The following is a 14,425-nucleotide window of genomic DNA, read 5'->3' as shown; positions in this document are numbered from 1 at the left end:
CAGCTGAGCATTGTTGCCTGTGCAGCCGAGGGCAGGGTCCCTTAGAGGCCCAGAGGTGTGAGCCTGCCTTCGTTTGTGTCTTCATTCTTCAGCAGACCTTTACTGAGTTCTTATTATGCTCCAGATACTGGGCTGAGCCCCAACTTGTGACTTCATTGGGCATTGAGTCCGAGGCCTTGGCAGCTAAGGGTGACGTTCCTTAGAGAACTGGGAGGTCTGCCAGGGAAGAGGCACAGCACAAACAAGAAAGCACTGGAGAAACCATCAGAGGAGGTGATGCACAAAAGCTCTACACCGGAGAGCAGTGCAGGAGCAGACACATTCTTCTGGGAGTTCAAGCTTGACTTCCAGCCACAGTATTCAGATACTAAGAGACTTGCAGAAGGAGTCCAGAGACCCTGCTGACCAGGGTAGGCCATTGTGAGTCTTCCGAAGCTACAAAGCCAGCCAGCTGAGAAAAGGAGCAAGTACAGACACCTCCAGTCACCAATGGCTGGAAGAGTTTACTAACCTCTTTCAGGACCATAAATAAAACCACACCCACAGTTGCACGTACTGTACTTCATTTGATAAGTGCAAAATAGTAAACTGTGTGTCGTTTACTTACAGTGCTGTTTTGATGGTTCTCAAATAATCTCTTGTTTTATGTTCTAAAGTCCACTCAGATAGTGCTAGAATGGACCATCTGAGCCCAGGTAGCCTGAATAAAACAGCTGTTCGCAGTCTGCATGTCTGAGCAGGGATGACTCTTGTGAACCTTCCAGGCCTCAGCGTATAGACTCTTTGTTCGTCCCCCTGTTATCATGTGCATCACGAAGTTTTTATAGTAAATCACAAAGCAGTTTGTTTTTCCCAACAAATGGTCTGCCCCTTGAGGGTAGGTCCCCTATCCTGTGCATCTCTTTGTCTCTGACACCCGGCACAGAGCCTGGATCACAGCGAGACCCAGAACCAGGACTGGTCCATTTTGGATGCACTGATCTCAGACATTCCCGAGCTGACACCGGGATCAGTGTGCACATGCCTCATTCCGAACCTTCCTGCTTTCAAGTGGTATCTTCTAATGAGATTAAAAACCTCTTTATACTGTTTTCCTTTTATATCATGCAAATAATATATTTAAGATGTAATCTTCTGTGCTTCATGTTACAGATTAATGTTAAACAGACTTTCTCCTTCTAGAGTGTGAATGTCTTTATTACCAGTTGCTTTACATTTTCATTCCTACCCATAATTTTTTCAGACTCTCTGAATTCCTGTTCAAGTTTCCTTTTCCCTGGAAGTTTATATCACCTCTCAGGCTGCTTTTGACCCACCCACTCAGTACTTTACCTCCCTGGCTCTCATGCTCTGCCCCAGTTATTCCTTGCCTATGCCATATGGCCTTATTAATGTCAATGAGACATGACCCATCCCTTTTCCTGGCACTTATGCCTCCAGAGAAAACTCTGTCGTATGCATCTCTGAGCCTCCCATAGCAGCTAACACAATGCCTCTCGCTCCAGTAGATGCTCAACAGATGGGTGCTAATAAAGTTCCATTAGTGAGACAAGGTAGTTAAGAGCAGGTATTCGCTTGTTAGTGAGGGAACAGTAGCAGACTGGTTGAGAGTATAAGAATTTGATTGGTACTGCCTGGGTTCTAATCTTGGCCTCGTCGCCAACTACTTTTATGACTTTGAGCGGTCTGCCAAACCTCCCTGGGTCTCAACATCTCCATCTTTAAAATGAGGACAGTAGTAGTACCTACGTGATGAAGATGCAGTAAGGTCTAACTTGAGAGTTAAGGTAAGCACAGCACTTAGCACAGTGCCCGGCCCATGCTGAGAGCTATCATCATCGTCAACCACCAGCACCATAGGTATTCATTATCAGACGCTGGGGTTTGAATAAAGAAAGTTAGTCCCTCGAGGTTCCATTCCTGTGAAGTCACCTTCTTAGATCCCTCGGGGAGTACCCTGTGTCCTGCCCTTTTTCTACACAGGCAACATGTCCGCTTCTGGATCGTATGGGCCATCTTGACTAAGAGTATTTCTTTTTTTCTACCTGTAGTCTTTGACCTATATTTATGTGTTGGCGTTAGAGCAGGTATATTGCTTTCATCAGATTCTCCAAGGGGGAAGTCCATGACCCAACATAGGTTAGATACCACTGCGGAAGACATTGATGACGTCCTGATAAGGAGAGTGATAGGGAACTTGTGCACACGGTGGAAATGTACACTCAAGACACACAAGTGTGGCTTCCCATGGCACTTGCCATCCTGCTGTCCCTGAGAACGGAACACTCTAGTTCGTAAGTAAGTGTTTCAATGGGCTCCTACTGAGTATCAGGTACTGTGCTAGGTCTGGGGCCCCGACGCATGACTGGGACATGGTTCCAGCTGTCGAGGTGCTTGAGGTCCTAGCAATTTCCTTTCATCTTTTACTAAACACTAATTTAATCATTTTATGACTCATGAATAAATAAGGCTTGTCTCCCCAAGTGAACTCACTGTGTGCTTAGTACTGTCCTGAATGCTATTATAGTCAGTGCTGTTTGCCCCACTGCTACCCAATGGAAAGAAAAGGTGACAGACAGGTCGAAGGACGAGGTAGGGACTTTGAGGGCAGTGGGGAGGAGGCAGCAGGGTCATGTCAGCATGCTGAAAGCTGAGCAATCCTCACGCCACACTCTGTTCTGTGCTAGGTCGCCGGTAGAGGACTGAAGGCTTTTTTGGTCATAAACCTCCTTAAGCCTTGCCTTGGCCTGCATTCAACTCTCATAAAAAATACTAGTAAATGTTAGGACTAGAAATAAAACAAGGCACAGGTTGCCATTAGAACTTTTTCTACAACCGAATTACTTTTTCTTCAACTGAATACATTACAGGTTGTATCAGCCAGGATCCCATCAAGAGATGACTTTCATTAGAATCATTCAGGAGACTTGGATAATAAAAGGAGTACTTTTAGTGGAGTGGTCATGGGCTTGTGCAAGTCTGCCAGGGCGAAAATAGTGGGGCTCCATTAGTACCCCTAGACCTGAGAGGACAAGGGGACAGGCTGGATTCTGGAAACAGGAGACAGAGGAGGCTGCCCCGGGGTCGGGGGGATCTGAAACCTTCAGGAGGCGAGGGCAACCCACAGCCCAAGGCCGCTCTGCCCCCTCCAGTCTCCTGCTGGTGCTCTCCAGTGGCCAAACCCAGGAAAGCGTCCCACTGATGCGGTCCACACAGGTCAGGTGCCAAAGCAGAGAGCAAGATGGGGAAGGATGGAGAGAAAATCTGGAGGGACACACAGGAAGACACCCGGCAAACAAGTTTGCAAGTTTGATTTTAGAGATAAGCGTGTGTATTTCAATTTTATCTGTTTTGGCCAGCTAGATTTTTAATAAGGTTATAAAATATTTCTGCCATATTTATTACACCATCAGTTTGATGTTCTCAGTTAGTTTTCTCAGTGTCTTACTAGTTTAGCCTTTTTTTTTTTTTTATTTAAAGGGGAAGTTGTGTATAAGCCTGTTTTCCTCCAGAGCACACAGAGAATAAAAATGCTATTTTTCAGAGATTTTCCTTTTTGCAAAGAGAGTTGTTCCATTTCCTCTCTCTTTTCCTCTCTACTGCTTTCTCCTTCTGTGCTTAGGCCAAGAGTATAGGACATTTGGAGACATCTAGCATGGTGCTTCCCAAACCTTTCTCAGACAAAGACTCCTTTGGGAATCCAACTAAATTTCCTCGTTTTCTTTTGCTTTCAATACCAATGCCCATATTACCCAACGAGGTTATTTTTATTACTTACAAATATTTTTATAATTAAGTTAAGACTCAATAAGGCACCGAAGGTAAACAGACTGTAATTATTTCAAGTTCTAACTACTGTGAGTGGATAGTAATCTTCTAAGAAGGTATTATTAAAACAGTATAAAATAGTCACAAATATCAAGGCATGATTGCGAAGGCATATCAATGCCTATAAACTGGAATGGCAAAATAAACTGGAATTTCAAAGTTAATCACTGTGGGGCTTCCCTGGTGGCGCAGTGGTTGAGAGTCTGCCTGCCGATGCAGGGGACACGGGATCGTGCCCCGGTCCGGGAAGATCCCACATGCCGCGGAGCAGCTGGGCCCGTGAGCCATGGCCGCTGAGCCTGCGTGTCTGGAGCCTGTGCTCCGCAGCGGGAGGGGCCACGGCAGTGAGAGGCCCGCGTACTGCAAAAAAAAAAAAAAAAAAAAAAAAAAGTTAATCACTGTGCCATAGTAAATATGATTGTGGCCCATTTCAGCACTGTACTAGAATAGGATCTTATCTTCTGATTATTCGCTGATAGGCATTCATTTTACTATGATATTCAGCAAGAAACCCCTTACATCACTTTCAAAAGGTAGGCAGTTTCCTGGAACAGCTATCCTGTCTCTGCCAAGAGCCCCTAGGCACTCACTTCCCTATGGAGCCCGTTGCTTCTTCCTCCTTTCCGTATACCTCCTACATCTTTATCCAGCCTTGTTTCTGTGGCCACCCTGAGTTTTTTACTCAGCTGGCCTAAAGTCACTGCAAAATTTTGATCGGAACTTCACTGAACCAGGGATCAAAGAAATGCTAAAGGAATTCTCATTATAGGCTTTAAGTATATGCTGCTTCTTAGATGCATGGGAGCGATTTCTGGGGTTACCCTCCCTGAAATTACACAGAAAGGACTGTATCTTCTCAACCCTAACCCTTTACCACCACCCCCAGCCATTCCAACCCAGCAAGCATTTTCTCTGGTGCATTGCTAAGCAATGCTCCTGTTGTCCTTAAGTGTTTGAGGTCTTGGGCCAGTGGTCACAAAGGGACCAGACTGCCAGCCAGTGGACTCATTCTTCAAGTCTTTATCGATTCCATTCTGTGTGTCACAGACCACGCCATTTGTGGCCTCCCTGAAAGCCATGAAGAGACACTGAAGGGCTATGAATAGAAGAGCGTTGTGTTCTCCTCTGCCACGCTTCCCTTCCCCATCCTTTTGGAAACAGCACCTCAGTTTTCCTCTGGGGAACTACCCCATCCTAATCTCCATCTGTGTGGTTTGCATGAAGCTGATGCTGCCCTGCAGCGCTAGAGGTTGGCTCTGAACTTGGATCAGACCAAGCAGAGTTTCGGTGATTGGCTTAGGAATAAATATGTGACCCAAGACGTGAGAATCTACCACAAGAGTTTGGCTGGAACTACCAGAAAAGAGGAGTCCCTTCTGTCTGCTAGGGTCCCTCAACCTGTATTATGTAAGCCTGTAGCCACCACTTAGGGGGAGCCTGCCTAAGAATGCCAACGCACTGGAACACAGAGCTGGAAGATGGAGAAAGATAGCTTGCAATCATCATTTAAGCACTTGGGTCCAGCTCCTTTGGTACTGTGACCCACTAATAGGCCCTACCTGTTGTTTTGCCCATGATGACAATTTGAGTTGGCACTCTGTCATTTACAACCTGGGCTCCTGAGTGAAACACCCACACATCTGAGAATTCAGCACTTTCTGGGCCCCCAGCCCCAGGGAGGCCATAAGCTACTAAAAAGAGATTATGGTCAGCTTGAGCTTCGGGGCCCAGAGGACTACACAGAGCGTTGTTACTTTGCCAGAGAACATGATGATACACATATGAAATTCAGGAATTCCAGGAGTGGACTTGGGACTGGTAATAAGGTGTATTACTAGCTATGTGTGTCATCTGTGATTAAATATGTTTAAATCCTGTGAGGGCTGGGTTTTACCTTAGGACAAACACGTTCTAAGTGATTTGAGGACTTTTCACTTTTAAACAAGTTAATGTTAAAAGTATTTTTTTTAATAACAGAGTTAAAGGGGTCAAAGTAAAGAATCAATCACATAATATACACACGTACATACATACATGTGTGTATATATATATATATATTTTGTTTTTTGTTTTTAAAGATACTTTAAGATCTAACATGTTGCTGGGCTGTATTAACAGGAGCATGGCATGAAACTGAGTCACCATACTCAGTATTAATGAGACACTTAGTGGCAAAGCTGTCATTCAGTTACATGCCCAGCTTGGGCTTCTGCATTTTGAGAGGATGTGGAAAGCAATTGAACTGATTAAAAGCATGGAAAATCAGATCTCTGAAGAACGATGAAAGTGGGCTGTTTAACCTAAAGAAAGGAAGATTGAAGGGAGAAAATAAATGGTATTTAAGTCTAGAAAGAGTTCTTATAATGAAAAAGGTGGCCGATGTTTTCCTCCTCCACTGAATATATGAAGAGAAAATTGCCTTAGACATTTCATTTGTATAAAAGAAGGAGTTTCCAAGCATATAGGATTCCTGTACTGGGTAAGAAGTTGGACTAGATGAACTTTATATTCCTCTTCACTAAGATTCTGTGATTACTAGGTCGAGAATTTGCTTATCAAAAGAGTTGCGAAACTGCTTGGTGCATATGTTAAAAGGTAACATGAACAAACGTTGGCTGGTTTAGTTTAAATATAGGTCTGCCCAGGAGTTACTTCTAACGCTCATAACATGCCTGTGAAGAAGCAAATGTCGTGTATGGACAAACAGCCAACAGGAAAAAGAAACCTAGTGGTCAAGTAACGATAAAGCCTAGGATTTCTGTTTTCTACTCCTTCATTTTCTCTGTTAGAAAGCAAATGATAATTTGTTTCTGCAGTAACTATAGAAATGAGACAAATCATGGGATAGCTTAGCACTGGTGCCAATATTTTTGGAGGGGTAGAGTTAAGTGTATGGGTCCATATTGAGTCAGGAGCATGTAATGTTGGCTCTGGTATGTCTCTGGCTTATTTCCTACTGTAACTTTACTAGTCTAATTTGAGATTCAGAGACTTCAAACCAAGACTCAGGAAAATGGATTTTACTTAGGGAAACAATTCTAGTTTTACACATGGAAAAGCTATTCTAAAGAACAATAGCTTTGGCATACTACTGCTTTGCTGGATCTAGACTTATTTTAAAAGTTAAGGTTAAAAAAAAAGTAAAGGCCGTATGTCGCTCCACTTTCTTCTGTACTTTTTTGGGCCACTACGTTACGTTCTACTATGTGGTGACTTGGGGTGCTTTGTACAAGTTCAAGCTCCCTCTGACTACTTTTCACGCATCTACATATCTACTAATTAGGTCCGTTGTCAGGTTCTGCAGTTCCCTTGGCCACATTGCTTAGAGGTTACAGTCTCTGCATATTCCACAGCAGCAGTCATTTCCTCTTCACGGAGCCCACACGGTCGCTTACAAGTCATTTATACAGGAGGCTTTCCAATCTTTAAGTGAATCTCTTAACAAGCAGAGGATGACTGACTTCACAGTCAGTAATTCTAAATAAATTCAAATGATAATGTCTAGATCTGTAGTTTTCAGGTTACAGGGAATAACTGGGAAGAGAGAAGAATAGCAAGTCTGCAAACCTGTTGTTGAAAGGATTGGGGGAAGAGTTTGCTGAAGCTGGTGATTTTGATAGAACAGGACCTCACAATCCCCCACCTCTACTCATTTCCCGATTGAATTTTGTGGGAAGAATCAACTGAGAAACAAAACCAAACAAGCAAACAAACCAAACGCCTCCTAACAACAATAGCAATGAAACCTAGCTTCCAAAAGGAGTTCACATTTTAGGTTGACTTTTCGAAAAACTGATTTAGAAACAAGAAGCTAGTTTCTAAGTTTATTTCCACACTTGCCCTCTGACCTCTGTCTTGTTGAAAGATTCAGGGTATCAGATTCTCTCCCATCATCTCCTTTCAACAGAACTTACTGTATTACCCACCCCCCATCCCCTCAAATATAAATGGCTAAAACAGCTGGCTCTTTCACTCTGGGTATACACACACACACAAAGGAGACACACACACAGACACATAGAATATACCTCTCTGCATATATAAACACACACTTTGGTCATTTATTTTTTTAACAGAATAAAGGTCATTAATCAAAATACAATTCATTTTAACAGTCAAGGCTTGACACGAGATCATTATTTCAGGAAAATCCAAAGAGACTAAGCTCTCTTTCATAACATTGTTTTCTTTCTAAACCTCTGTAGGGTGCATGGCTCTTCTCCACTGAGGAAGTTGGGGACAGCGCCGCAGAGCAGCCTGGTGCCCACATGTTCAAAGATCTAAGTTGTCTTGGGGAAGGAGCTTATGCCACATATCCACTCACCTCACAGAGGAGGAGACTTTACATCTGTTGTATTTCTAACACTAGGCTGTCTCTAGTTAACCCCAGGGCAAAGAAAACAAAAATATTTCCTCCTGTTTCTCAGAAGGTGCAGAGAAATAGAGCTAAATGCCTTTTTAAAAATTCCATTTCAGTTTAGTTTAATCTGCTCTTTCCTTAAACGTTTTGTAAGCTGAGAAGAAACATTTTCAGATGGTCTCATCTAGGTGAAACCTGTCTTTACAAAGTGTAAGAGAGTCCAGGCCTTTTCTCTTCTTCAGTCTATGAGAGATCATGAAAAGGCTGGTGTAGATTTCTCCTTCTTACTGCCTAGGAAATAGAGGTGTAGAGTAGCAGAATGAACAGACCAATGGCCAAGCAAATGAAAAAGATCCCAAAAGCCCTGTCTACAACCTACCCACTCAGATGAGTAACTAGTTAGCTGGTTCCGGAATGGCACGATCTCACTCTTTCTGCTGTTGGATACAGGCTCTGCTACAAAGCCTGCCCCCAGATTGGGTGGCCCCTTTGCCCAATCAGGGCCGACCAGTGGCTCCCAAACTAGTCTGTAACTTATGACCCTCTAGCCTTAAGAAGTTAGGCTTATTCATATTCTCTAAATAAATAAGAAAATGACAACCCAATAGAAAAATGGGCAAAGGCTACACACTGGCAGTTTTTAGAAGAAACCTGAGTGTTCAACTTTCCAAGTCATTAAGGAAACAAAAATTAATACAAAAATGAGATACCACTCTTACCCATCAGTTTGGCAACAAACAAACAAGCAAGCAAAAAACTCCACCAAAGCCAAGAACCAAAAATCAAAAATAAAACGGAAAACTCCTAAATGTTGGTGAACACGTGTGGAAACAAGAACTCCCATTGCTAATGGGAGAGTAAATTGGAACAGTCACTTTGAAGAACAATCTGGCAGCATCAAGTTAGATGTAAAAAGGCACAAACACTGCAACCCAATGAATACTGTTCTAAATTTGTGCCTTAGAGATACTCTATGCTTCAATGATAAGATTATGTACCCAAAAAGACTATATTTATTTTAAAAAGACTAGAAGGATGAATACCAAATTCTTGATAATGGTTGTCACCTGGAGAAGGAAAAGCGATCGTGGTACTTCAACGTGATATATTTTTTTAATTAATTAACTTATTTATGCAGCACTGGGTCTTACTTGCAGCATGCAGGATCTTTCTTAGTTCCGGCATGCGGGCTTCTTACTTGCGGCATACAGACTCTTAGTTGGCAGCATTCGAACTCTTAGTTGCGGCATGCAAGTGGGATCTAGTTCCCCGACCAGGGATCGAACCTGGGCCCCCTGCCTTGGGAGCACAGAGTCTTACCCACTGGACCACCCGGGAAGTCCCCAGCATGATATATATATATATATATATATATATATTTTTTTTTTTTTTTTTTTTTTTTTTTTTTTTTTGCGGTACGCGGGCCTCTCACTGCTGTGGCCTCTCCTGCTGCAGAGCACAGGCTCCGGACGCGCAGGCTCAGCGGCCGTGGCTCATGGGCCCAGCCGCTCCGCGGCATGTGGGATCTTCCTGGACCGGGGCACGAACCCATGTCCCCTGTATTGGCAGGCGGACCCTCAACCACTGCCCCACCAGGGAAGCACAGCATGATATATTTTTAAATGTACAAGACAACAAAGAAAAAAAAAACTGAAGAAAATATAGAAAGTGTTTGTTGTATTTTTCTCTGTGTAATTTTCTGTATTTAAAATTTTTTCGAAGTTAAAAAAAAGAAGAGAGCCATCATGCATTTGACTAGTACAGTCAGCATATTTTAGTCCTTCAGTAGTTTTCTGCTGTGCGTCTTTCCTGTCCTGAAGCACATCAGCTTTCCTTTATGATACCAACAGGTTTCACCACGACTGATTTTCCTGCCTAGAGATGCTTAGAAGGCCTGCCAACATGGGGAGTTGTAGAAGAGGCCTAGAATCTTTTTCTTTTCATCAAAACATTTTGTAGAGCTGGAAAATCAGGAATCATTTAATACAATTCTTTTATTTAAATGAGGAAATTGAGGCCTTGAGAGTCTTGTTCAAAATCACCAGCTAATTAAAGGTAGAGTAAGGACTAGAATCTGTGACTACTGGTTTTCCAGTAACAAAAGTTTGACATACGGGAATTAATGGAAGCTCTGCAGATCCTTTCTTCGGAGCCTTCACTGTGGACAAGCAGGTACCTACTGCGGGTTTGGTGTTATGGAAATGGCCATCAGGCCAGCAATACTTGAAGAGACTGGAAGGAGAAAAGTGAAAACTCTGTGTGGTCACTACAGCATATAAAGCAGTAAAGCTTAGAGGAGAAGGGGTTTATCACAGTGGCAGTTGCCTGGGTCTCGCCTGGCTCTGTCACTTCCAGATATTTTACCTTGGCTGTAATTTAACCCTTCTGTGCCACTGTAAATGTGAGCGTATTAATAGAACCGATTTCAGGGACCAAAAGGAGGGTTAAAAGAGTTAAAAATGTAACCTGTGAGAATGGTATCTGATATATGTGTTCAGCAAATGTTAGCTATTATTATTCCATCATTTGTAGAACAAACTATTGAGGAAACTGGATATTTAATTATGGTTCTGCCAGCTTTTGCCTTAAACCACACACCTAACTCTCAAAGCTGTCATTAGTATCTTCCTTTGTATTTGACTTGGATACGTCTCAGTTTGGAGTTAAGAAAGCATAATTCAAAAAGGTAAGATCATTTATTTGCCCAGAATAGTGTCATAAAGGAGTGGTAGTGATTATATTTTCTTTTCACTGCATTTCACTCAACACTTATCCCTCCCTTTTGGTACACATGGGGCTATAGCTGGGAGATACTAAGCAATGAAGTGACCATAGTAGAGGACTCATTCCTTGAGGGGTCTTACTGTCCAATGCCCAAGTTATCATGGTGCTCTCGAATCAATTACCAGCAGGTTCTTGAGGTTTTTCATGAAGGACGTAACACACACACACACACACACACACACACACACACACACACACACACACACCTGCAATTCCTACAGTCATTTTGACAGAAGTGCCTTGAACTTTAAGGGAAGATGATGCCGGAGTTCTACTCGCTGCCAAGTTTGTACCTATTATACAGAGGAGGTTTCTAAGTCCTAAATCAGATTCTCTTTCTCTGTATCAGTTTATTGAAACTCCTGTTGTTGTGTATGAATCCTTGTGTGCCTTTCAGATATGAATGCATTCCCTGGTGGAGAATTCATTCCCAGGGTTTGCAGGAGAGCTAAGCATATTTTTGTTACCAGTGCCTCTTAACCAAAGAATGTAGTTCTTAAAAGATGGATTTTTATAGAGAAGAATATTATAAACTTTTTTATAGTTGTTGAAAAAAAATTGACAAATATTACAGTAATCTTTGTCATCTCAGACAAGATCTAGTCTCTAAACCTGAGATAAATTCCTTTGTCAAAGTTATAAGCGGGTGATTTCATTTGTAGTTATACTTACTAATTTATTCCATAATTTGAGTGTTAATCTTGCTGTCATATGAACACAGTCAACTTTCAGACTCATTTTCTCCCTGTGCAGGGGAGAATTTCTATACCAAATTCCCACTTACTTGCCTCTTTTGCACACCCACATCTTATTTTCATTTGTGCCTTGCCTAGCCCATCACAACCTATAATTGTCTACCTAAATAATGTTTTCTTAAGATATGATGCTTCCAGATACCAAAATGATTTAGATTTAAAGCTGCAGGGGATAGTTTATTGTTATGTGAAGCAAACCTGAAGTACTTTGAATCCTTGGAAACTTAAACCCCTTTCATGACTGATGACTGAAGTTGCCCAGAGTTTGTTCAGTGTGGAAGTACACGCTAACATGAGTCATTTACAGCATGCAGCTTTGTGGAAGTGATGTGCACTCTTGCATCCTATGGTTATTCCTTCCCCTTTTGCCATTGTAATCTTGGTCTGGAATGTCCATTTTCTTTTTTTTTTTGCGGTACGCAGGCCTCTCACTGTTATGGCCTCTCCCGTTGCGGAGCACAGGCTCCACACGCGCAGGCTCAGCGGCCATGGCTCACGGGCCTAGCCACTTCGCGGCATGTGGGATGTTCCCAGACCGGGGCACGAACCTGTGTCCCCTGCCTTGGCAAGCGGACTCTCAACCACTGCGCCACCAGGGAAGCCCTCCGTTTTCTTTTGCTGCCCAGATTTCTGCTATGTACTGGTTGCCATTCCATGAACCATAGTTCTTAGGTTGAGGTTTTAAAAAATTTCCCGTGCCTGGGTTCTATCCCAGACCTGCTGAATCAGACCTGTTGGGAACAGAGCAGGGCTATTTGGGTTTTCAAAAACCTCTTTAGGGCATTCTGATGCTGAACCAGAGCTGCGAACCACTGTCTTTTGTTTATGAATAGTTGAAACCCACTCAAACAAAAAAAAAGAGAGAAATCTACCACAAGAAAGCAGGAGAGTCTTGCAGAACCCAAGGGCATGAGATCTGTCTGGGCTTCTTAAGAGACCTGAGCCTGGAACTGGAGCACTGACAAGGACCCAGGTGAACTAGTCCCTGCTCCCCAGATGCATCCCTCTGTTTGCCCATCTCCCTTCAGAACCTTGTGGACTCAGAGCTCTGCTTATCTCTGTATATCTGCTTCCTCCTTTTTCTCTTTCTCAGCTGGCCTCTTTCACTGCTAAGTAAGCACATGTCCCAACATGGTAGCCTCCTCAGTACCCAGTTACGTGTCCTCAGTTCAGCTGACCAGTCTAGGCTGGCTGGCACCTCTCAATCTAAATTCCTACGAGAAAAAAAAATAAATAAATAAATAAATAAATAAATTCCTATGAGAACATCGGATCAGCCTAGCACAGGTCATATGTCTGCCCTTACCAATCAGATAACATGGTTCAAACATGGCTGTCAAGGATCCACCCCTGTGTGAGTTCAGACTGAAGGCTGTTTAGGTATCTCAAAATATTTATCTACTTGCCATATTCTTATTCTCTATCATACCAAATAACTTTATTTTTGATTTCAGCTTTATTGCCAATATTTTCACATTTAAGGAAGTTGAGTTGCAACAATTTCCACATATCAGGGTGATTTAACTTTGCAGATGTCACTGAGGCAAACCTTGCATGCGTCGTCCTCTGTTCCTAGTTCTTCCTTTTATAAATACGCATCAGTTTAAATGTTGAGAAAATTAGAGCCTTGGGAAATCTGCTTCTCCCAAGTAGCAAAAGTTGAAAAGTGGTAGAATAAGACAGCAATTGAATGGCACAGTCATTTTCTATAATATATGTAATTTTCATCATCAAAATAAAGAATGCTTAAAGGCACTGAGGTAGTTTATTGCAGACAATGCTGAGGTGTGACCTTATAATTTTTACAGAAAAGGCTACTGCTTTTTCTTTGTCTACACAAGGGTTAAAAAAGAGGAAATGCTTTTAGAAGGAATAAAACATAGTGCCTGGCAAAGGATTAGTATTCAATAGTATTTTACCGGTAGTATTTACTTAGAAATATTTATTAGAAATAACTTCCTGGTAGTACTGAAACACTGGAATAAGTTACCAAGGAAAGTAGGTAAGGTTTTATTCTGTCCTCTTTTAATCATCTTACCACCGTCTTACATATATGGGATAGCCACAGAGGCCCATGATACTTGGCTCTCTATGAGAACAGAAATTGGTAGGGGAAGTAAAATACAAAAGCAGTGGATAACACTCCTACTTTTGGTATTCAGAGATCTCCACATGCTTTCACTTGTCCCATTTCATTTTTACAGGGTAAGAACAAGGAAATAGGGTTCACTGTCTCTGTTTTACTGCTGAGTTAACAGAGGGTCAGCCATTTAATTAGAATTAAAAATTCTAATTTTGCTGAGGTTTTCACCTTCAGGGAAGGTGTGAAGCAACGATTTCCACATATCATGGTGACAATATTGCGGACATCACTAAGATGAACTAAGCAGATAGAATGTTAAGAGAGAGCGCAATGTTAATGACTAAATTAGAACTGAAAATGAATTTGGTCTCTTTAAAGGGCAACAAGAACCAAGGTGACTGTATTTCAGTAAATGGTAATGCAAAAAAAAATCACAATGGATCAAATAAATCATCAAAACTTGCATTGGTGAAGGTTGAGTTATAAGTATGATATAATAGGAAAACTAAAAACTGAAAGTGATAGTTGATAAGTGTTACTGTATCAGAGTAGCTTCATCGGGCTTCCCTGGTGGTGCAGTGGTTGAGAGTCCGCCTGCCAATGCAGGGGACACGG

The 14,425-nt window shown here is 42.3% G+C and overlaps 1 protein-coding gene across 4 annotated transcripts in view; it reads left to right on the top strand.

Moving 5' to 3' along the window:
- Window positions 1-14,425, top strand: part of RAD51B (RAD51 paralog B) — a 688,762-nt gene that overhangs the window by 484,164 nt on the left and 190,173 nt on the right. The window contains exon 9 of one of the 4 annotated variants that reach the window (XM_073800327.1): window positions 125-531. The exons of the other annotated variants lie outside the window; for them this stretch is intronic. Coding sequence (XP_073656428.1) covers window positions 125-150 — 26 coding nt within the window. The 3' untranslated portion in view covers window positions 151-531. Of the gene's footprint in view, window positions 1-124; window positions 532-14,425 lie in introns of those variants that run through there. 4 annotated transcript variants of the gene reach the window in all.

The sequence above is a fragment of the Tursiops truncatus genome, chromosome 2 (assembly GCF_011762595.2).
Source record: "Tursiops truncatus isolate mTurTru1 chromosome 2, mTurTru1.mat.Y, whole genome shotgun sequence".
NCBI lineage: Eukaryota > Metazoa > Chordata > Mammalia > Artiodactyla > Delphinidae > Tursiops > Tursiops truncatus.
Note: the sequence above shows the minus strand (reverse complement) of the source record. Positions and strands in the feature narration are given on the sequence as shown.